This window comes from Cyprinus carpio, chromosome A3 (genome assembly GCF_018340385.1).
Source record: "Cyprinus carpio isolate SPL01 chromosome A3, ASM1834038v1, whole genome shotgun sequence".
Classification (NCBI taxonomy): Eukaryota; Metazoa; Chordata; class Actinopteri; order Cypriniformes; family Cyprinidae; genus Cyprinus; species Cyprinus carpio.
In genome coordinates, this window is record NC_056574.1 from 6,539,663 (window position 1) to 6,563,928 (window position 24,266).

Sequence of the window (24,266 nt, forward strand, 5' to 3'; positions counted from 1 at the left end):
ATTCTTCATATTCTGCAGAAATGTCAGCTGTGATCAACTGTGGTCAAGATAATCTGCTTTCATCTATTTGAAATGTTTTATAAGTTTAATAATTGCAGTCCAATAATGTCCACCAGTCGATCATATGAAAAAAAAATAAAAAAAAAAAAAAAAATAAATCAATATTATATTTCTCTTTTTCTCTGTGTTTCATAACTTCTCTCATTTGAGACACTCCCATTTTGATGACGCCCTGAAAACCAGGAAGTAAAAACCAAGAGAAATGAAACCAACCAAACCTATTTCCTCACAACGATAGATCCGCTGCACTCTTCTTTGCGGCAAAGCTATAAAAGCAAATGATATTTGAGGTGTATTTATCTCGAGGTAAGGACTTAATAATATCCGAAAATACAGCTTTTAAACACAAATCGCATGCAATTATGTATTAGTTCATAAGTGTGTAGGCTACAGATCGTTTGTTCAGAACTGGTGAAACTAAATTTAGTTTTGCACTTCATTACTAAACAATTATTTTTAGATTGTTATCTAATAAAAACGTAAAGCTTTTGAAACAGAATCCTCGATTACATAATTATACTACAAAGCTATTTTTTATTTATTTTTTAATTATTCTTTATAATTTCAGTAATTCTTTACAGCGCCACTATTATGGTATTTGAAATGTTTATAATCTGGTTGCACAGGTTTACATGCATGCGTACAGTGGGGGTTCAATCAGGGCCTTCAGCCATATTCTGCGTTAGCTGCATAATAATAATAATGTCGTTTTACACTTATATTAGAGAACCGGACCCACAGCTTGTAAAGACCAAAACAGGTCAATGCATTAGCCGAACACAGACACAGAACTGAGAAGGCACTGCAGGTACAAGTACAAGTACAACAGACCTTCTATAATAATCGACACATTTCTTGCTAATATAGGTCCCTATGAAATCCGTTTTATTTTTTCCCTTATTCCGTTTTATTTATTTTTTCCAAATTCCGTTTTTTTTTTTTTTTTGGTTTTAATTTGTCTGAATTCCGTTTAATTTTTTCTCGACTCCTTTTTAATGGTAAAATTAAATTGTATTAATCAAAAGCGTGTCTAATTAATTAAAATCATAAAACTTATACATTTTCACATCAATTTATTAAAAGTCTAACAAAAATGACCTTTTTAGGGCCCTATGAAATGTTTTATTTTTCCTTCACCGTATGTTTAATTGTTACCCAATTCTGTGTTTTAGCGTGTCTGATTATTTAAATGCATAAAACAACTTAATTTATTTATTTAAATTTAATAAAACAGAAATTCTGTTGTGTATTTACATTTTTCTGGTTATCAAATGAAGGCATAAAACATTAATTTAATTTATCTTTTAATTGCAGAAAATTAAGCAAACTTATTTTTTTTTTTTTTTTGTAAACAAATGGGATTTACTATTAAAATTAAAAAATGGAAGAAATAATGTGATTATTCCTTAAAAAAATTTTTGTTTCTTTTTTAGTAGGCTAGTAGTAGTAGTAGTAGTCTAGCCTATGTACATTCTGCTGAACAATAGTAAAACATTTCTGGCAAATACTTGTCTTTAAATCAACCCAGACTTTTATTTTGACGGGTTCCTGTGAATACCTTTACAGTTCTGTGTATGTGATATGACGCTAGATTTACTCAAATCAAATGGTCAGATGCTCATGAAGTGACTCTCAGAGCAGTTCTGGAGATGTTGTTAATGTGTTAACATCCTCATTTAGTGAGACGACAGACGCTGAAATCACCACGAGTGTCGCGTGCGCTTCAGTATGTGTGTAGTAAATGAAACCGTGCATCTGGACCATTCATTAACAGAGACACAACAACTAGCCTCCATATTTTGCACACTCAACAGAACATCAAAGCAACAATTATTAATCATACTTACAGGCTGTTATTCGGAGGAGCAAGCAGGTCCAAATAAACATGGCACTGACCCATCTTTCAAAGACAACCAGTTTACAAATCCTGCATTTTGCTCGGAGAAGCAGTTGTCAGTGAAATATGAGAACACACACAAAAAAAGTTGTGATTATACTGCTGTAGTATCTTAGTAAAGATGCATTTTAACCACTGATTCTTCACAGCCTCATCCTTTGCAAGTGAAAATAAACTGAATTTACTTGCACAGTGTCTTCTCGACATTATGTTAACCACACAAACCAGAAGTTTTCACGGTAAGGTCCACGTATAATGTAGGCGCGCATTATGCAAATATAAGAATTTGTGACGTGTGAAATTCGCGGAATGGGATTGGAATTTAAAACTAAAAAAAAAAAAAAAAATAAGAGAAAAAGAAAAAACAAGCAGTTCATTTAAATGTACTGTGCAAAGAAATAAAAAGACTCGTTTCAGTTACGTTCTTTTTAGAGACAATATTTATTTATGATTCACTTTCAGCTTTACAACTTTGCAGTCTGTTTACATTCACATACAGCTGCATTACACACTGCACGAAATGTAATTTATACAAATCCATAATAGGGGCACTTTAAAACTACAAACTTACTTCTATGGTGAACATGTCCATAAAGACTATTCTGGACTAAATACGAGTTCTATTGACAGAGCAACAATATTTGCAGCCTGCAGTTGATAAGCATATGATTATGCTTCTTTTAAAGTATTGTTGTTTAGATACTTGGACTTTGTAAAATATTATCCATACGTAGTTCACTTAAGTGAAAAATAGCATTTGACAAATATTGTTGCTTCTCTTGGCGAAACAGCTCTTATTACAAGACAGAAGTCAAAAATCACTGGAAAGAAATGGCAGAATCAGCAGCGAGTCGGTTTGTGGATCAGTTCAGCTGTCCAATCTGTTTGGATGGACTGAAGGAGCCGGTGACAATTCCCTGTGGACACAGTTACTGTATGAGCTGCATTACTGACTGCTGGGGCCAGAAGGAGCAGGGGTCGACATACCGCTGTCCCCAATGCAGAGAGAGCTTCAGTCAGAGACCTCTACTGAAGAAGAACACTCTGATAGCTGAGATGATGGAGACACTGCAGCAGACGTCTCTACAAACAGCTGCTGTGGACTGTGATGTCTGCACTACAGAGAAGAGCAGAGCTGTAAAGTCCTGTCTGCAGTGCTTGGCCTCCTTCTGTCAAACTCACCTGCAGCTTCACTATCAATCTCCTGCGTTTATGAAGCACAAACTAGTCGAAGCCTCCAGAAACATTCAGGAGAACATCTGCCTCAGTCATGGGAAACTTCTGGAGATTTACTGTCAGGACGACCGTCAGTGCATTTGTTGTTTGTGTACTGATGATCATAAAGGACACAGTGTGGTGTCTGTGGATTCAGAATGGACTAGAAAAAAGGTAATATTGACGATACTAAAAAATGCATTATTTTATTGCATACATTTATATCAGGTGGGGCAGAGCCCTACCAAAGTATTCGTCCAAAACATAGACTTCTATGTAAATTCAATCAATAATTGTAAATGTGTTCAAGACTCCAGACAAAGATGACATCTGCTTCGGTCAGATATTTGTTTGCGTCAGGTCAGTAACTAGTTGGCACATCTGTTCTTCCGACGTGGAGTAGCATATCAAAATAATGAATGCTTAAATACTTTTGTTTAATCATGCTCATGCAAATAGCATTTATATAGTTCTGTTGTATTTGATTTATGTTTGAGAATAGACATCGATTTTTTTCCTTGTAATCCAAAACAACACTCGAAGACAATAAATAAAACATCAAGGCAATTGTTTTTCTAAGGTAGCATTTTATGCGTGTGATCGTGAAAGCCAGTGATTAAAATATAAAGCTTACAAAATATGAATGATAAACTAGTGCTAAAACCCAGAATCTGCCCAACCAAGATTTACAGTCAAGAGCCGCTGCTGTTTATTGTCTGTCATTTTGATTCCCCTTGTTAAACCCCTTTACTAGAGTGGAATGGTGTTAAGTCTATTTTTGTCTATTGTTTTATTATTTGTCATGTTTAAATCCTCAGGAAGAGTTAAAGGAGATAAAAGAGACGTGTCACAAACTGGTCCAGGAGCGAGAGAGAGGTCAGCGGGAACTCAGTGAAGCTCTGAAGCTTCTTAAAGTATGTTTCTTTATGTCTTCTTTAGGTTTAAAGTTTGTTTGACACACAAAAGTAGATCTTTTAAATTCAATAAAAGTGGACAATGATGACCAATGGGTTGTGAGCTCCAAAAATGGATATAAATAGTGTTTATAAATTTCACAGTGTTCTTATTGAGACTTCTGTCCCTTTTTGGAGCTTGACAGCCACTAATTTACTGTCTATCTACATTGTATTGAGTCACAACGATGATCTGCAAGATCAGATCTTTGTGTCTCTGACAGAGTTCAGCACTAGAGACCATGGAGAACGTTGAGAAGGTCTTCACTGAGCTCATCTGCTCTCTTGAGAAGAAACGCTCTGAGATTAAAGAGCAGATCAGAGCTCAGGAGAAGACTGAGATAGATCGAGCAGAAGAACTTCACAGACATCTGGATCAAGAGCTGACAGAACTTAGAAAAAGACAAGCTGAGATAGAAAAACTTCTGATTACTGAGGATCAGGTCAATTTTCTGAAGGTGATGAAAGTCAGTATACCACCATGTTTCTATACTGACTCACATTTCAAAATAGTCTCTTTTAAATAACAAGCTGTTTGTCTCGTTTCAGAGCTGTCGGTCTGTGTGTGTTTTACCCACATTTGAAAACGTTCCCATCACTCAACACACTCATCTGTATTTTAAAGATGTTTCAATCTCAATTTTCAAGGAGGTTTTGGAAGACGTCTGTCAACAGCAAACAGCTAAAATATCCCAAGAAGGTCTGAATATTTTGATATATTGGATTGCCATTCATAATATGCAGGATTAAACCAAAAATTAATCATGTTTGTTTTGTGTTGTCTCTTTAGTGTCAAAAGTCTGTGTTGCAAAGACCCAAAATGATTTTTTGCAGTGTAAGTTCATCTGCGGTTTTCTTGAGGCAAACATTTAATAATTGATAAAGTATATGATCTGTTACAATGTGACCATTTTGGTGTACTTTGTTGAATACATATACTGTATATATATTTTGCGTTTCTCCTCCTCAGATTTCTGTGATCTTCACCTGGATCCAAACACTACAAACAATGCCCTCAAACTATCTGAAGACAACAGGAAAGTATCATTTACATATAAAAAACAGCATTATCCTGATCACCCGGAGCGATTTGATAGATATGTGAATGTCATGTGTCGAGAGGGTTTGTCTGGTCGCGGTTACTGGGAGGTCGAGTGCACTGGAAAGCAATGGGCCGTAGCAGTTTGTTACAAAGGAATTGGACGTAAAGGAGACAGTGATGACTGTAGACTTGGTGACAACAAAAAGTCCTGGAGATTCAGCTTTTACCTAAAAAATTTCTATTTCACACATGACAAAAAGAAAGTCTCAGTCCCTGCTGTCTGCTCCTCTAGAGTAGGAGTGTTTTTGGATCATGGAGCAGGAACTCTGTCCTTCTACAGCGTCTCTGACAAAATAACTCTCCTTCACAGAGTCCAGACCACTTTCACTGAACCCTTATACCCTGCCTTTTTTGCTGGATATGGCTCATCTGTCAGGATCATAGAAGAGCAGAGTTTAAAAATATAATTAAACAGAAAATATTACATAAAAATGCCACGACTGTATTTGATAGTTAAATTTACACATAAAACATTCATTTAAAGGCACTATGTGTATGTTTCGCCGCTAGAGGGTGCTTGCTCAAAACTAGGGGTGTCTCTGACTACATAGTGGAATCAGATTCGTCAAGCCTTGCCTATACTCGACTGATAGTCGAATCATGTGTGAAGGAGAGGCTGAACTGCAGACTGGATTTGTATTTCACATGTTGGCAAATCAAATTAAATCAGCTAAATTGCCAGTGCGAGCACGAGTCTAAGTACAGCACGTCGATGCACTGAAAAACAATCAAAAATTAATTTACAGAGTTAAATTAGAACAGTATATGCCTTTCTAATAAATAATAATAAAACAAGGTGCAGAACATATGCCCGGAAAAATTACATCAGCAGTCCGGCGCAGAGAAAAGAAAAAGTAAAAAAGCCCAAGATGAAGCATGCCTTTCAGGTACATTCATAATCCTGTTGAACTCTTTTGGCTGTTGACATTAAAAGCATTTATCAGCATTAATTCATGTTTTAATTATCATATGATGAGCTCATTGACGACTTCGCCTCCAGAAAAAGCAAGAGTGTGTCTTTGATAATGTTGAAATTGGGAATGCTCCAGCAGACGACGTATATCAGTGCTGATTTATTTAAACTAAGTGCAAATAGACTGCCTTGTTGGCAGAAGCTATTTACACTAACTCTGCCCACCTATGTGTGATTGGGCTAGTCAACACTACAAAAGACCATTGACAAGCAGCATCTCCAGTGGAGTAGATGGTAAAGTGTGTGCCGTAGTTGTTTTTGGTGTTATTGGGCTAGTGTTTGATTCTGAATTTGTTTGGTGTGTGCCGTAGTTGTTTTGACGCTATCGACCCGAGTTTGAATCTGCCTTTTGCCAAATGAAAATAAAGTATAGGGTAGCTGACGGAGGCTTTATTGTCCCAATAAGGTGGCATCCTATTTTATTGAAGTAGATAATTGTAAATGAATATAATAGCATAAAGTCCTGCTATTTTATCATAGTGTAAATGGAATCTATAGCTGTTTGCGCTTGGTGTAAAAAGCCTCTTTCGCAATGTATACTTGGTGCAAATAGCCGCTGCCGTTGATTTTTTTATTGAATTTATTATTGTTTATTTTGAAATTTATTTTTTTGTGTTGTTTTAATCTATAGCTATTTTTCAGTATAATAAAATATATATATATATATATGGCAAAATATATAGTTTTTTTTTTTTTTTTTAAACAATACGTAAAACAATACAAGTATTTACTTTTATGTTTTATTAAATGTTTTGATCTACAGTAAGTTTTCTTTTTTTTTACTTCCATAATATTTGGGGGAGGGGCACAACAATACAATTTTGCTTAGGGCATCCATTTGGCAGGTGCGGCACATGGGTGGGGCTTGTAGCCCCATTTTTACTTCCATAATAAGGCATTACATGCAAAAATTAAATAACATGGCAAAAATTATGTGTTTTAAAACGAAAACACACAAGTGTAAACATGTAGGTCTGAAGTTCTGTATTGATACAGAGTAGCAACTTAAAAAATAGCTTAAGGAAATAGTTTTATGAATTGTCAGCAATTAGTCTTTTGTAAAATAATAATAATAATAATAATAAGTTATAATAATAATAAGTTAGAATTTACAATGTTTTCCTGCCTGTTGGCATTGAGAATAACTTACACTTGGTGGTCTAAAAAATAGTAAATAAATGTGTAAATAAATAAATATATATATAAAAAATATACTACATTGTATTTTAAATAAAATCTTAACATTAACCAGAAAACACAACATTTGCATGTACAGTACACAGCGAAAATGACACAAATATGACATAGCGGCCAACTGGATATAGTTTGAAATTTTAAGCTTGAATTGTGAATGTTAAAGAGGTCTTTTGAATGTAGTCATTTTTTGCATGTACAGTACACAGCGAAAATGGCACAAATATGACATAGTGGCCAACTGGATATAATGGTTTGTGATAGAGAGTTTAGGTATTGTAAGCAGGGAAGGAAATTATAGGGTAACACAACAGTGCCTACAGGAGAACACATGGCACATAAACAAACAAACAACAAAAGCCATGTGTTGTTCACTGAACATGATGACTCAAGATCACGTGACCAGGGGGGTATTCCAGAAAGTAGGTTATGTGCCATGCGCGGGTATGTTTAAGGGTAAGTAAGCAGATAAACTAACTCTCAGGGTATGTAGGTACTGTAGCCATAGCAACTCATTCAGTGAACATAACCTGCTCCAGAGTTTCAGGGTTAGTTTACTTAAGCGCTATCAGCACACGCGTAACCTTATAATAGTAGATATGATTACAATATAATTATCAAATCTACTTTATAGTCCCCAGGCAACATTTGTATGTGGGGCCCATATGGGTTTGAAATGGGCTGAAAAATGGGCCCCATGTAGGATTGTCCGCGGGTTCCATAATGGCCCCATGTTAACTACCCACATTGATTACATATAGGATTGCACTTGCCACGAGTTGGGAATCAACTGGGCAACATAGACAAGACCCACCCAGGTCCCAGCTTGTATGATATGTTAATTATAAAGCGCTATTATAAGTAATATATAAGGTAATATTATATTATTTTTATATGTTATTTTTTTTTTTTTATTTTATAGTAGTTTTATATGTATTTTAATTTTTTATAATTATTATAACAAGGTAATATTTATTATATTTTATTATCATCTTACACATCGTGGAACTGCATTTTATATAATGTTATCATATAACTAAAATCAAAACAAACAAAATATTTCTTATTTTCAGTGTTTAAACGATTAAACGAATAAAATATATATATATAATATTTCTTATTTTCAGTTATATATTATTATATATAAACGATTAAACGAATAAAATATATATATATTGCACAACCATAAATTAGGTGGAAATATGCACTATGTTAATGATCATTGAACAAAAGAAGAAGAAAGAACCCGCTGATATTATACTCATGTGCACCCACCGGCAGAAACAGAAATCGGCGCCTATGCTGAAAGTAATCTCTGTTTTTGGAACCGAAAGCTGAGTTTATCCGCTTACTTACCTTAAACATACCCGGGTATGTCACAACCTACTTTCTGGAATACTCCCCAGAATCCTCACGAGCCGCGCGCTACGAACACGACAACAATACAAAAATCTCTGCACCTGTACCCTGCGTGTAAATAACTTGCATAGGCCTATACTTGTGTAAATTGCGTAAACTGCATTTTTGTAAATATTCTATATAATGTATTAATATTTGGTAGGCTACTGGAATGCCCAGTGCCACAACAAATTGCACAACAATCTCGCGTGCACACTTGACTAATAAAATGTATTCTGATTGATTCTGAGTGTCCTTCAGTGTCTTTTAAGTACAATACACCAAAATGCCACTTGTAATTCACCCAATATTTCCACTAGGTGGTGCTAATACTCTATTTAGCCAAATAAACTACAGGTTTACATTACATTACATACAAGTGTCACAAATGCATAATTTTGTTTGCATAAAACAATTTTATTAGTAATACTCTGGAAAAGTTACAACAAACAAACAGAATAAGCTGTGAAGTTCAAAAGAAGCCCTGAAGGAGTGTTCTCATACTGTAGTCTAATAAGATAAGATAGGATCAAACAAGTTAAAGATCATTATCCTGTTTTACTGACGCAGCTTTTGAGTTAGCCACAATTTTCACAATGATTCCACACAGCATCTATAAACTGATCTACATCATGATGAATGCAAGACTACAAAACACTGTATGTGCTGTTCAGATGTTCATCACCTGTCGTATCCACCTTTCATCAACGACCTTTATCCTCATTCAGGCTGAGAACATTCATATTTATTCATCTGAATATCAAACTTATGTTTGTACTGGCCAGTTTATTTTATTACGACATACATTTCTGAACACAAAATTGATCTCTTGGTTAAGTATGTTGTCTCCATGCTTGCTTGTGAGTTTTGTCCATTTCAAGTTCAAAGTGATCCTCCCATGAACAAGTGGAGGCAGAGTTTGACAAGAGTGGAGGCCTTAGAGGCACCACTGCTGACTGGAATGCTAGACTTCTACAAACGCAACACACCGGACCTACACTCAGAGCGAACAACGCACCGTCATATAGAAGTTTCTCCTCCCATCAAACAATTCAGCAGTTCTAAGCAAACTTGTAAATAATGTCAGAAGAATCAGTGCTCACCTTGATGTGTTGAACTGTTTTCTCAAACTCTTCTTTAATTTTTTTCTCTGTGTTTAAGTTTCTTTTGCAAAGACTTCAGTTCTGTATTGAGCTCCTCCTGGAATTTAAAGTTAATATAAGAAACCAGAGATTTCTTTAATATGTTCATATATGTAATAGCTACATAGTATGAGCAAAATGGTAGCCTACTGAGAAATGTACACATTGTTAATATATACAACTTATGATCTAAGTTTTAATCCTCATAGATTTGTCTTACCTTGTATGATGAAACTGCTTCACCGATGGGTCTGAATGTGTGATTGACGTGTTTCTGTGAATCTCTGCACACTAAACACACCGGCTGTTTGTCCTCCAGACAGAAGAGCTTGAGTTTCTCACGGTGTAAACTGCAGAGCTCCTCAGACTCTGATGAACGGCTCTCTTTTCTCTCATTCAGGAGCGACTCACACATGTTTTTTAAAACTAGATTAAATGGAGGACGATCAATTGAGGATCTTCTCCTGCAGACAGAACACTCCTGAGTTTACTGTATTTGGTTTGAAGACACTCTTTTCAGACACTGTGACTACATGATAAAACAACAGGAAAAAAAATAAAAAATAAATAAAAGAATCCTATTTATGAAGCCATTTTCGCTGTTTCAGCTCCAGCGATCTAAACTTTACTCTCACTTTCTGAATGATGGTTTTCAAAGGTAAAAAAACAAACAAACAAAAAAACAACAACAACAAGAATCACAAAGATCTGCTGTCTGTAAAAAAAAAAAACTTCTCAAAAATCCATTTGGAACGTTTTTACCTTCATTCTTCATTGCTGATTATTTTTTTGAGAGAGTTGGTATGACAGAAAGGAGAAATGAGTCAGTCTATTCCTGGTAAGTGGTGTAGTTTTTGAGGCCTGTTGCACCAAGTCAGATTCAGTGGTTACTTCAGTGGTTACGGTCTTTGCACCCGACAACTTACATGACGTATTTCCTGTATTAATGACTTACACTGCAAAATGTTTCTCAACATCTGTGAAATTCAGGGCTATGCTTAGCCTAAAATAACACTCCAAAGCTGTATTAGAGATTTGTGTGTGTAAAGTGCAATGAGATTTGGCATTTTTCAGATCTGGGACCATAGACTGTAAAAAAATAAAAAAGTATGGAAACCGTCTGCACTTCCTTCCACTAGAAAATGAAGCAAAATGTCACAGCTATGGTGGCTGTCATCTTGTGCCAGTGACTTCGTTTGGAGCCCAAGTCTGCACAGTAGTGATTCATTTTGATGCCTGAGTCTGTGTAATGAACATCCTGTTTTTATATCATCAAATAACATGTGGGAACTTGGTATAAAGAACCACACGAGAGAAAATGCCATAGGTCATTTTACTAATAGCTGCTACTATACAAGATTGAACAAGCATTACCTGACTATCCAACAGGAATGATGTATAGCAGAATAGTAAAAAGCTATATATATATATATATATATATATATATATATATATATATATATAGATGTATACAGTTGAGTTCAAAATTATTTATACCCCTCTGAAAAGTCAATCCTTTTAATTTTTTTTTTTTTTTTTATTGTTAAAAACTACTTTGGTGGAATTTTCATTCTCTATTTAATCTAGCTAATATGTATTAGCTACTATGCACAAACCTGCATATGTGTTGGTTAAACATTATTTGCATAATCAATAGATGTGGCCAGAGATTCTCTTTTGAACCTGTTCAAAATTAGTCATACCCTATTCCCAATCTCAGAGAGAAAAAAATAAAATAAAAAAAAAAATTCTTTTGTTGTAAGTGTGCATGTGAATATTTTTTTTGAATATATTTTTATATTTTTGGGTATGAGTATGTTAAATGGTAACACCTGCTCTGCAAATAATTAATTAAGGGGGCAAAGCTTATTCTCAACACTGTCACCATAGCCAAAAAGAAAGAACTCTGTCTTGATCTATGTACACATATTGTCAAAGCTTTTTTGCCTTCTGATATTTATTTATTTAAATCAGCACAAATTATAAAGGCAGTACAGAAAACACTAAATACACGTCAAGTAATGTTCATATACACTTGTGTTACTGACGTTTTCATCTGATTTCTGTGAGTGATTTTACTGGTTGAAGCTTTTTTTTTCTATTTGCATCATACATAGTCTCTCTGTTCTAATTTAATTATCACTTATTTATTCTTGCAGCAACAACAACAGAAGTAACAGTAATCAGCAGCAGCAGCGTAACATATCTGTTCCACCAAGACCAAAAACTTTAACGTTGTCATATCCATCAGCATACTAAACTATTTTGAGCATTGTCATGATTGAAAAAAAAAAAAAAAATTAACATATCATAAAATTATAAACTTTGGAATTTACCCATAAGCACAATAGAGTATAGCTCTTACAGGCAGGATGCATCTGTACGTTCATAAACAGTTAGAGAAAAGGTAAAGCCCAAGATGGAAGTAGTATGTCTACCATGTGTTCAAGGTGAAAACAATGACAAAGAAACCAAAGCAATGAGAACATTATAGTTTGCACTGACAGTGTGTCTCTAGTGCTGATATCATGTGATCAGCTGCGGCCCAATCACAGCCATAGGCTACTGATATTCAGATCAACAGCACTCTTACTCATGTGATATGGATTAAATATTGGAAACATGATGAAAGCAGGAAGATCCAGAACACCTGAGAAGAGATGATGCCAACCCCTCAGAGGACCTCAGATGATGCTAACCCAGAGACAACATACAGAACTACCACATTTTGCTATAAGTTTGATTGCATAATTGCTGTTAATAGTGTTAATTGTCTGTTTGTTTACGTCTTTTATTGATTTTTCTGAACATTTCTGCCGTATGCACATAAACTGACAGTCATCACTGATAAGCTACTACTAAATATTGTAGAAACTTAATTTTCTGTAAAGTTGCTTTGTAATGATTTGTATCGTAAAAAGCGCTATACAAATAAACTTGAATTGAATTGAACTTGAATTGAAGATCCAGACCTACAGGTGTAACATTTACTGCCTTTCGAACGGTAAGATCCTCAGAGGGGCAAAGCTATAGAAGAATGGGAAGAGTGTGTCAGTGAAGCTGGTTGTGAAAGTGTGTAGCTGTGTGTTATTTACAGGATCAGAGAATGACACTGTTCCTCTGTCATAGTCCAGATTCACCCTAACCCTCTGAAGATTCTGTTTGACAGGAAAACCAAAATAATCAGCCAGTCCGTGCTGGACACTCCAGAGACCAGTATCAAATAAATCATCTCCCTTCCTCTGGTTTGATCCTGTAGTTACTCCAAGATGCCAGCAGAGACTCTCTTTAACCTCCACATCCCAGCAGTGTGTTCCTGAGTTAAAACCCTCTGAACCCAGAACAAAGCGATAGAAGTCAAATCTCTCAGGATTATCAGGAAGTGGTTGTTTGTTGTCACTCCAGCTTGCACTGGTCAGATCCTCAGACAGGACAAGAAGTGGATGAGCCGTGTTTGGATCCAGGATCACAGGAGCTGATGAGACACAATCAACAGCTGCTTTTGTTCCAATGATCAAGAGTGAACGAAATACAGATTATTATGAATTATGACACTCGTCCCATTGATCACTGTCAGTGTTGTTATTAGTTACACAATATATATATATATATATATATATATATATATATATATATATATATATATATATATATATATATATATATTATGTCAAGAGTAACTGATATTATGGGATAGTTAACAATATAAAGGAAGTTCAAATTTGGCACACCACAGCTCCAAAAGCAGAAAAATATTTATGTTCTTACCACAGGTGACATTTTGAGCTCTAAAGGAACTTTTTGTTGGTGTGCACCCAAAATGAGCTCTTGGCCTGATCGATGTGTGCACTTCAGATGTAATTCATAGTTAACAATATAACAATTAGACCTGTTTTGACTTATGACTTTGGCTATAGATGAAAAATTTTAAACATTCTGTGTTTCTTCAGCCATGTCATGTTTGTCATGTCATTATGTTGGGTCTTAATTTGTAAAGTCTGAAATTTCAGAAGGTTGTGCTTTTGTTTTTCTTCATTATTATTTAGTCAATAATTTAGTCATTGAAACTGTCCTGGTACTTTCAAACTGTAGACAAGCAAGTTATATTTTCATATAGTATGTTCATATACAGTTTATATGGCAACATTTAGATTTTAAACCTTTTCAGCACACACTGTGCTTTTAAAAAAAAAAAAAAGTTTTTTAAAGGGGTCATGAATTGAGAAATCTGTTTTTACTTGAGCTTTTGACATACTAGAGATCATTGTACTAAAAGAATATTCTATAAGTTTCAGAACTGAAAACATTTTCGTTTGCTAAAATAAAAGCTTTTATTGACACCAGGCCCAGCGAAAGTCAGATCCTGGAATGTGCCTATGAATGACGCCATAGATAGTTTAAACACCGCCTCCACAGAAGAATCAAAACCTAATTCTGTAGCCCCACCCACTGATTCACACATAACACAGTAGAAGTGGCGCTAAAGCGGATCAAGCAACCAAGCAATAAACATGCTGTTAATGATTAAAAATATTGTGCAATGCCTGGTTGGGGAAGAACACAGTCGCTGCATAACCTTCCTTTGAATTAAAATATTAGGAATGCGTAGTTGAACTTTTTTTCTTTGTTTATTCGTTTGTTATTTTGTAAAAGGTAGATGGTTGGTTTGTGGATTTACTGAGATTAAAAAGCAATGTTGTGCCATCTATATTGGATCCGACAGGAATGGCGCAGCACACTTATGTGAGTAAAAAATTATTTGTACTGTGTGTCACTATTGCTTTGCTAGAGATCGCTTGATATTTCCTGATTATGTGTACGTGTCTAACCAAAGTCACAGAAGGCTCCAATTATGTAGGACATTGCTTGTCCAACAGACACACAGATAGTTAGCTCCCTTTTGAAGATGGTTCACTTCGACTGACTCGACGGGGGACTCCCTTCCTTCCTTAACCTACCTGAAATCTTATTGCACAACGCCAGTGAAGTTGCACTTCACACTGGCCAATGCCAGCCAAGACGGCGGAAAGGGGCGGAAAGGGGCCTTGCCACTATGTATTGCACTGCCTTGGTGACATAAACGCAGAATCTTTCTGTTTTAAGCATCCTACTTCAAGACAGCTGTGGGAAAGACTCAATAAGACGTATTTCCCTCTTGGTGTTCCAACATGTCGAGTTATTAGTGTGTTTGGGACCCATCGAGGCTCCGGACACCCACAAGTACTGCATTCCATGCCTGGGTCTCGCCCATGTGGAAGCAGCACTTGATTTCTCCTGGCAGTGTCCCATTGCTGCCAGTGAGCCACTGGTGGGAATGCCGCATGGGAGCATTTTTCTGAAGAGAGTCTTCGACCCACCTGCTTTAGAGATTATTTCGTTCAGTGCTGCAGGGGATGACAACTTTAGTGAGGATATGTCTTTAACAGCATCCAAGAAGGACTTGGCAAAGACTCCAGAGGAACGCTCTGAAGTAGAAAGGCCCACCGCGTTTCAAGATGAGCTCGTCCGAATTCTCACCAGGGCCGTGAGTTATCTCGGTCTGGAGTGGGAGTCCCCCGACGAACCTGTTAAGAGTAAGTTGGATTCGTGGTTCCTTTCCTTGGGCTGCCAAGCTGCCGTGCCAAGGAAGCCAATCTGCATGACGAAGTCGCTGAGGCATGGGCAGCGCCCAAGTCGGCTCGCAGCCACACTGGCAGATCTGAGATTTTCACTAAAATCGACAAAGCGGAAGCACACAGTTATACGCGCATTCTGCCCATAGAGGAGTCTGTCACCGCCTACCTCTGCCCCTTGTTGGCCTCTCTGAAAGGGGAGGTGATGCTGCCATTGAAGCCCTGCTGTCTGACCGCCAACATCCTGGATAAAGCATATGCTGCCTCGGCAGAGGCGATCTCAGCGCTTCATACGATGGCAGTGCTTCAGGTTTTTCAGTCACAGCTCCTGAAATCCCTGAACAAGGGGGAGATGGAACCAGAGGCATTTAAGGATCTGCACTCGGCAACGGACTTCACCTTAAAAGCTACTAAAAAAGACGGCCCAGGCGATCAGCCAAAGCATGGGTTACATGGTGGTGCTTCACCTGCATCTGTGACCGATGCTGACAGAGCTAAAGGGCATGGACAGGAAGGCTCTGTTCAACATGCCTTTGTCTCCCTTCTGCCTCTTTGGAGATGCCATGGAGGCCATCGCAGAATGCTTTTCAAAAGCTCAGAAACGCTCCAAAGCAATGAGTCACTTCCTGCCACGCAGCACTAAAGCACCGCATGCCTCAGCATAAAGTAAGTCAACGTCTGCTTCCTGCCACCCAGTGAAGCAAGCCCCTCCAGCTCCCGCTGCATCGACACCAGATCAGGAGCCTTTCTGTTCACGCCAAAACCGCATGACAGAGGGTGCCGAAGATGCATCACAGTCCATTGAAGAAGGACAGCTCTTGCCTCTGCGTTAAGTGTCGAATCTCCACCGCTTCCATTCATCCTGTGAGTCTTCTAAACATGACCATGGTGTTCAGCTGTGTTACTCAGAATATAAAGAACAAAGCACTCCGCCCTCTGTGCCATTTCGCAGGTGCTTTGTAATCCATTCCAGGCATCCCATACTGGATGTGAAACATAATCAAGAACAGCTACATGCTTCAGTTTCAGCGCAGACCACCCCGGTTCAATGGTGTGGTCACATTGACAGTACTGGCACACAGCGCATCGGTGCTGGGGCAAGAGGTTCTCAAGCTCCTCTTGAAATGCGCAATAGAAGTGGTCCAGCCGAGCGAGAGAAACTGAAGACTCAGGTAGTGAGAAGGGCCTGGGTATCGGGTTATGCTTGCATGCTGGTCACTTGCAGGTGCCTGAGCACGCTGAAACCATGGCGAGACCCTGACCTGTACCTCCGTGACGTCCAGATGGGACTGGTCATGGCGAATGGGTCAATGACAGGCTGGGGAGCGCATTGCGATGGCACTTGTACATAACGTATATAAACCATGTACATAAACCGCCATATCGTACATAAACTGCCAAGGCAGGGTACGCTTGAAAGCCCTCTGCAAACAGATGGCAGGTGTGTTGCTGTGGGCCAATCTCCATCTGCTCTCCATTCGCACAGCACACGTCATGGGTTGCCTGAAGAGCGGCGCAGATATGCTATCGAGGAACGTGATTCCTCATGGAGAATGGAGGCTGAACCCCGGATCAGTGAGACTGATCTAGGAGCGGTTCGGGAAGGCAGAAGTGGATCTGTTTGCGACAGTGGAGAACATGCATTGCCTGCTGTTCTTTTCTCTGTCACGCTCTCCCCTGGGCAGGGACACACTTACAATTCCGTGACCGAAAGCCCGTCTGTATGCATTACCCCCGCTGAAGATTTTGCTACAAGTGTTACACAAAATCAAAGAGGAGAGGGCCCCGGTGATTCTAATCGCTCCATACTGGCCAAACAGACCATTGTTCCCTTACCTGCTGGAGATACTGTTTCCCCGTGGCAGATCCTGTCTCAAGAGGATCAATGGGCACTCAGTTGGTAAACACGATTTGGTGAGAGACAGCTGAGACCCTCTCATCCTCCCACTGTGCCATCCTAGGATCTGGCTCTGGTGCTGGCTCTGCCGCCTTTTGAACTGCTTCAGTCTATCGGCCTGAAGGAGCTCTTGCTTAAAACCACACTGCTGCTCGCCCTCGCTTCCATCAAGCGTGTGGGGGACTTATAAGCGCTATCTGTCAATGGTGCTTGCATGCAGTTTGAACTAGGTGATTGTAATGTCACACTCAAGCCAAGATTGGGCTACGTGCCCAAGTCACTCTCGACGCCGTTCAGAGCACAAGTGGTGACGCTTTCTGCTTTCACTCCAGAGTCGGTGGCCTCCTCGGATGCTGCCCCACATCATGTACTATGTCCAGTATGAGCTTTGCATGCTTATGTTGACCGCACGGCTCAGTTTCATCAGTCTGAGCAGTTGTTTGTGTGCTTTGGAGGTGGAACTAAAGGACAGCCTCTTTCTAAGCAACGGCTATTACATTGGGTAGTCAATGCGATTGATTTGGCTTATTCTAGCCAGGGAATAGAATGTTCCATTGGTGTTAGAGCTCATTCTACGAAAGTGGTCACCTCCTCGTGGTCTTGGACTAAGGGTGTTTCTATCAAATACATTTGTATGGTGGCTGGATGGTCTTCGCTGAATACCTTTCCCAGATTTTACAATTTGGACGTGTGCTCCTTGGCCTCACAGGTCATGTTGGTGAGCTGGATTCATGCTTCCACATGTGGCCGCGCAGCTCACATCCTGTGTCTGCATTATTATATTTTGCATTTACATGCTTATATACATGCATATTGCTGTGCTCTATAATAACCTAATTTTATTACATTGGCATAAGCGTTCTCTCAACAAAACGGCTGAGTTTGAGTTCTGAGTAATCTGATTGGTTCTCTAGGTAGGAATATATATCCAATCACCTGGGGGCCTGTCAAGGGGTCGTCTGTGATTGGTTGGGGAGTGTTTGGTGTGTAGCGCACTCTTAGGTCTGCCAAGGCTGAGCTCCCTCTTCCCTGTTCTCACGGTGTTGTTCTATAAAGTCCCTGTCGCATCAGATTCCTGACACAATGTCGAAGTGAACCGTCTTCAAAAGTGAATGTCTCCAGTTACTGTCGTAACTTTGGTTCCCTGAGAGACGGGAACGAGACATTGCTTACACGGCTGTGTTTACTGCTCAGATCTGCTGTGCTGGTAGTTCAGTCAGAAGATTCTGAGTTTATGCCACCAAGACTGCATTATATAGCAGCGAGGATCCGCCCCTTTTCGCCGTCTTGGCTGGCATTGGCCAGTGTGAAGTGCAACTTCATGTTGTGAAGTTGGCGTTTTGAAATAAGATTTCAGGTAGGTTAAGGAAGGAAGGGAGTCCCCCATCATGTCAGATTCCTGATGCAATGTCTCGTTCCCATCTCTCAGGTAACCGAGGTTACGACAGTAAACGGAGGCATTTACTATGCAAAAAAAAAATGTAGGCATTTACTTCCAAGTCTTCAATCTCTCACTGAATGCCCATAAAAACTGAACGTTTCTTGAGCCAGCCTCAAAACCATGTTAGAAAATACTTATAATACTTAAAATTACTTATTGATTTTGATGTTGTTGAATGTAAAAACCATGCAGACGTCATAAGGAGACCTCAGAAAACAGTATAAAATAATAATTAAAAAGCCAGTTAATGACCCTTTAAAATAAATTGGCTGGTGATTGACTGCTTGCCAGATTATGAGGGGAAATATGAAATACACTGAAATATAGGAAGAAATTTATGCAAATATCCTTGTTTTATTTCATTTGAAACTACTATGGCAACAGGAAAGATGCATGGGCATTATTTGTCATTATTTTAATATTTTTTAAAGGCTAGTTTTCATCTAAAGTTGCATATCCCTACAGATGGAAATGCATAAACCATGTCCGCATTCCAGCACTTTGGACACACAGGATTCTTGCTCAATGTTTTTAAACAGGTCGCCCTTTTTCAGCTGATATAATTCACAAATAAGTGACAATTATGACTTAAACATGATTTTCAAGTACAAAAATGAATATTCTTCTTTTTAAACTTTTCACACCATCAGTCACACACACACACACACACACACACACACACACACATACACACCCACACACAGACTGAAACTCAGAGGATCTCCCTGTTCATTTTCAGTCAGACAAACCAGAGATTTTTATTATATAAGGAGATACCAGCCTCCTCAACTACACCATTAGAGAAAGCGTAACCATCAACTTGGATTATGTGTGTTTTATAAGCCAATCACAACATATCCTGATGCTATTGAATCTCTTTCATAGCAGAGACCATAGAAATGAATGAGTAGTGACAGCTCAGATCTTCTCTAGACTCACTGTTCTGGACGATGTCCTGCATCTTCTTCCAGACTCTGAAGGGCAGGTTGCCCAAGTAACGCGGCACATGAATCAAAGCTCCAGAAGGAGTCTGTGGATCCGGCTGTGATGAGATCTGGACTCTGGAAGAACATTCAGAAACAGAACTGAAGTGTCTTTGGTTCAGAAGCAGAGAGAGCAGAGACAGCAGCAGATCACTCACCTTTCCATTGAGACTGTAAACTTCTGTAGAACAAACACACAGTTTATCATCAACAACTCAATCAAACAATCAATCAATCAATCGATCAATGATCTGAAATCAGACCTTCAGAAAGCAGACGTCACTGTCTTTCATCATCTCCTCCATGTCTTTGATTGTGTATGAAAGAGCTGAGATGTGTGTGGTGATCTCCTCCAGCTTCTTCTCCATCATCTGCTTCTTCTGCTCCTCTTCCTCCCTCAGTGCAGTGATTGTAGCTTCTTCTTCATCTCTGAGAAACTGATGAAGCTTCTCAAACTGCTGTTTAATCTGATGCTCTGTTTGATCAGCTTGAGACTGTAATCAAATCAAATTCACCTCAATCATCTCAGAATCATGACTTAGACATAAAATCTCTTCACAAAAGAGCAATTTCAAATGGCTTTTGAATAAGAAAAAAATAATAATATGGTGGTGGTGCTTGAGACATTCATTAAATGTTTCTGTAAAGACTAACAAATAATGAGGTTTGAGATTAAAAATGAAGTAAAGTATTTTCATCAGTTTAACAATAGCTATGTTTCCATCCACCTATTTTTATGCACATTTTGGATTATCACATAAAAACCGATGGATGGAAATGCCAAGATGCGCATAAATTCTAAAAATGCGCGTAAGTTTTTTATGCACATTTTTTTCAACTGAGTAGGATAAACTTTTTATCCGATAAGAAAAAATGTGCATAAACTACGATGGAAACACATTTACCGAGTAAATTCCACCATGCGCATTGAAAAAGTCATGTGACTTTGTGCTATGAGATGGGATAAATTGACTAACCAGCGGACCAATCTCGTTCACAGCATCTATATGTTGTTTTGGTCGTTCTGAAATGCCTGAGGAAAGTCTGTCATCAAAGTATTTCTGTATAATTACTGTCTTACATGACTGCGTTCCCAAACAGCAGCATCCACCTCTAAAAGCAATTTATTGTTTCGTCTGCTCTTTCTGAAGCGCAAGTAATTTATAACATATGAAAATGATTATATTCAGTGGCTTCTCCTAGTTTTCTTAGAGATTAAGTGCAAGTTTATCAGGAAGTGACGATTTTGTTCTAGCCATCTGTCAAGGGTGTTTCTCTGCCTTGGCTCGAGATGCTGTGGGACAAGCAATAGGACAAGTGGAGAATGGATGGATGGACTTCTCTTTTTGCTCATATCAGGTAATATGTATAGGCTACTGTCAAAAGCTGAGTGTCTGATTCGACCTAATGGCTGACAGGCTAATGGGCTCATGAATATTAATGACATTGCCTCACTTCACCCAAACAAATTTGTTGACATCGAAATATGAAAGGTGACAAGGGAGTACCAGCCAATGGAATTGCAGCTTGTGTGTAAGTTCCGCCCACTGATGAAGCAGCTAGCTAACTGAAGCTTCTGCTTGGTCACCATTTTATGCAAACGACTGTGTGTGTTTATTCCAATCAATAAGTAAACATGCAACCCAATCCAGCTGTTCTAATCAAATTTGCAAAAATGTCAAGACTCCTCACCTTGATGTGTTGAACTATTTTCTCAAACTCTCCTTTAATTTTTTCGTTGCGTGTAAGTTTCTCTTGTACGGGCTTCAGTGCTGTCTTGAGTTCCTCCTGGAATTAAAATGAAAATCTGTAAGACACCAGAGATGTCTGTAATATGTTGGCGTACATAATACACAAATGCAAAATGGTGTAGAGACATAAGTACATGGTATACAACTTATATAAGTTTATATCCTCAGATTTAAATCCGTCTTACTTTGTATGATGGAGCAACTTCACCGATGGGTCTGAATGTGTGATTGATGTGTTTCTGTGAATCTCTGCACACTAAACACACCGGCTGTTTGTCCTCCAGACAGAAGAGTTTGAGTTTCTCACTGTGTAAACTGCAGAGCTCCTCAGACTCTGATGAGCCCTTCTCTTTTCTCTCTTTCAGGAGCGACTCACAAAGGTTTTTTAAAACACGATTACATGGAGGATCATCTCTTGAGGATCTTCTCCTGCAGACAGGACACTCCTGAGTTTTTTTAGTTCTCCAGAACTGTTGAAGACACTCTTTACAGACACTGTGACTACATGATAAAACAACAGGATCCTTGAAGATTTCAATACACACGGGACAAGAAAAATCATCTGCAGACAGTGAATCCATTTTCACTCTTTGAGCTCCAGCGATCTAAACTTTACTTTCACTTCCTGACTGATGTTGCAAAAATGAAAAAAAAAAAGAGAACCACAAAGATCTGCTGTCTGTTTAGAAACATACTTCTCAAAAATCCTTCTTGAAGTATTTCTCCTTTTATTTTATTTTTATTTTTTTACTGATCACAAATTCCTGACAATTATGCTTTTGTCGACAGTCAGGATGACAGAAAGGAGAAATATTAAGTCACTTCCTGGTAAGTGCTGTAAGAGGGTGGAGTTTCTGGTTCACTCTGTTTTGGTCTCATGTTTGTTAACTCTTTGTCTGCCTTATATGACCCTGGATAGTGACTTAAAATATTAAATATTTGTCATCAGACATCTGATTTTAAAATACTTCAATACAGATACATGACATGTCTTTATACTTATATTTGAAAATCTATATTTTTGTACCCAGACTAAAGAGTTCAACCATCCACCTTGCCAGAAGTTTCTAAAAAGAGCTTCAACCCAAATGTCAAGAGTCCCGACAGAAACCATCTAAAGTGATGGCATCACAGGATAAACTGAGCTCTGATCTGATGCTGTACCAACTATATGAGGGTTTTAATTCCAGACTAGAAAAAAAAAATAATAATAATAATAATAATATCTGAACAGAAAATAAATGAACATGTTATTATGTCAGACAAACCAATTTGGCTGTATAATCAGTGCTCACCTTGATGTGATGTTGTTTTCTCAAACACTTCTTTCATTGTTTCTCCATGTTTAAGTTTCTCTTGTAAAGTCACATGTAAAACATCCTAAAAAAGTCAAATACAAATTTAAATACAGATTTAAAATCATAATATATAATTTAATTGCTATGAGACTGTTTTTGAAATCAAATCTTTGCATAGCTATGACAGGAAACAATGCCTTGGAAAAACAGTTAATCTTACAAAAAAAAAAAAAAAAAAAAAAAAAAAAAAATCATATACATAAACCCAAATAGGAAATAAAACAGTTATCAAATAAACGTGTCCTGAACTCCTGAAACATTGAAGTCTCATATGTTAGAGCAGTCGCTGCAATTTGGGAAAGAATTCAATTAAATCTGTATGTGGGTGTGTGAAAATATTTAGATGTAACCTTCTTTGTAACAGATTACAGTTACATTTATTTTGTAATTAAATTACACAGCAATTCAATTACAATTAATTAAATTGCAAAGCCACATTTAAGGCGGAACACCAAAACTCTGTTAGTTGTTTAGTTTCTGAGTGTGGTCTTTACCTCAGATAAATTTCTGTGGTGGTTTTAAACTGGACAATACGTCATATTTTCACACAAGTATCAGATCGGGACTCAGTATCGGCAGATACTCAATATTCAATGACTCGGATCAGATCAGGGGTGCAAAAAACTGATCGGGACAGCCCTAAAATAATCCATCGATGCTGGATGATGTCTTTGTGCAGTTTAAAGGTGACCTATTATGCACTTTTATAAGGTGTTTGAACACCATTTTGTGGCCCTAGTGTATGAAAACAACCAGCCTATAATGGTAAAAATCCACCCGCTAATTTTTTTATAATCCCAATAAATCATAAAGTCTCTCCAAACAAGCGGCTCTAGATTACTCACTACTATGACATTACAGTCAGGGAAAGTCCCGCCCATTTGTGATGCTCTCTGCCCTATTAGCATATACACCGCCCTGAGTGAGAAGATGCGGTCCGCCATTGCTTTTCTCTTGCTGTAGCTGCTGGAGATACAATGTCAGTGCCAAAGAGCCATTAAAAGTGTTGTGTGTTGGGATGCACCAACGAAGATAGGAGTCTCCATAGACTGCTGAGGACACGGTGGCTACATTTCATTTTCAAAGGAAACGTCCTGAAACCCCCCCCCCCCCCCGGAAAAGTCCTATATGTTTGTGCTAACATTTTACGTCAGACTGCCTCACAAACAAGGGTCAGTTCAGTGCTGGAGTTGTGCAAAGATTGCTTCTGAAAGAGGGATCGATACCAACGCTTTGTGCGCAAACCTCCAGACTCCAGACAAAGTAAACATCACGCATCATATTTTGTTT

General features: G+C 38.1%; 2 protein-coding genes across 3 annotated transcripts; one reads left to right on the top strand and one right to left on the bottom strand.

Moving 5' to 3' along the window:
* The first annotated feature begins 232 nt into the window (after positions 1 to 232).
* LOC109079625 (E3 ubiquitin/ISG15 ligase TRIM25-like) lies at positions 233 to 6,455 on the top strand. Its single transcript, XM_042734446.1, has 7 exons — positions 233 to 366; positions 2,749 to 3,346; positions 3,991 to 4,086; positions 4,350 to 4,583; positions 4,675 to 4,825; positions 4,916 to 4,960; positions 5,096 to 6,455. The coding sequence occupies exons 2-7, from the start codon at positions 2,789 to 2,791 to the stop codon at positions 5,632 to 5,634; spliced, it is 1,623 nt and encodes a 540-aa protein (XP_042590380.1). The 5' UTR covers positions 233 to 366; positions 2,749 to 2,788; the 3' UTR covers positions 5,635 to 6,455.
* A 5,405-nt stretch (positions 6,456 to 11,860) lies between these two features.
* LOC109079622 (zinc-binding protein A33-like) lies at positions 11,861 to 22,446 on the bottom strand. 2 transcript variants are annotated; one of them, XM_042734495.1, is made up of 7 exons: positions 21,804 to 22,446; positions 21,560 to 21,655; positions 20,131 to 20,361; positions 20,026 to 20,048; positions 19,824 to 19,945; positions 12,906 to 13,409; positions 11,861 to 12,580 (listed from the first exon to the last, which is right to left on the bottom strand). In XM_042734495.1, exons 1-6 carry the CDS (start codon positions 22,197 to 22,199, stop codon positions 12,922 to 12,924), a joined length of 1,356 nt encoding a protein of 451 aa, XP_042590429.1. In that variant the 5' UTR covers positions 22,200 to 22,446; the 3' UTR covers positions 11,861 to 12,580; positions 12,906 to 12,921. The 2 variants fall into 2 exon arrangements, with proteins under 2 accessions (XP_042590429.1, XP_042590421.1); XM_042734487.1 differs by having other exon boundaries at positions 11,861 to 12,573; positions 12,899 to 13,409.
* Positions 22,447 to 24,266: the final 1,820 nt, after the last annotated feature.

What these genes read in the sequence shown, in the direction of transcription:
- LOC109079625 (XM_042734446.1), top strand. Translation starts at nt 2,789, where the DNA reads ATGGCAGAATCAGCAGCGAGTCGGTTTGTGGATCAGTTCAGCTGTCCA. An exon ending in ATCAGGTCAATTTTCTGAAG is followed by an intron (nt 4,584 to 4,674) that starts GTGATGAAAGTC and finishes GTCTCGTTTCAG; the next exon opens with AGCTGTCGGTCTGTGTGTGT. An exon ending in AGCTAAAATATCCCAAGAAG is followed by an intron (nt 4,826 to 4,915) that starts GTCTGAATATTT and finishes TTGTCTCTTTAG; the next exon opens with TGTCAAAAGTCTGTGTTGCA.
- LOC109079622 (XM_042734495.1), bottom strand. Translation starts at nt 22,199, where the DNA reads ATGGATTCACTGTCTGCAGATGATTTTTCTTGTCCCGTGTGTATTGAA. An exon ending in AAATAGTTCAACACATCAAG is followed by an intron (nt 20,362 to 21,559) that starts GTGAGGAGTCTT and finishes ATTTGATTACAG; the next exon opens with TCTCAAGCTGATCAAACAGA. An exon ending in TTTACAGTCTCAATGGAAAG is followed by an intron (nt 19,946 to 20,025) that starts GTGAGTGATCTG and finishes ATGTTCTTCCAG; the next exon opens with AGTCCAGATCTCATCACAGC.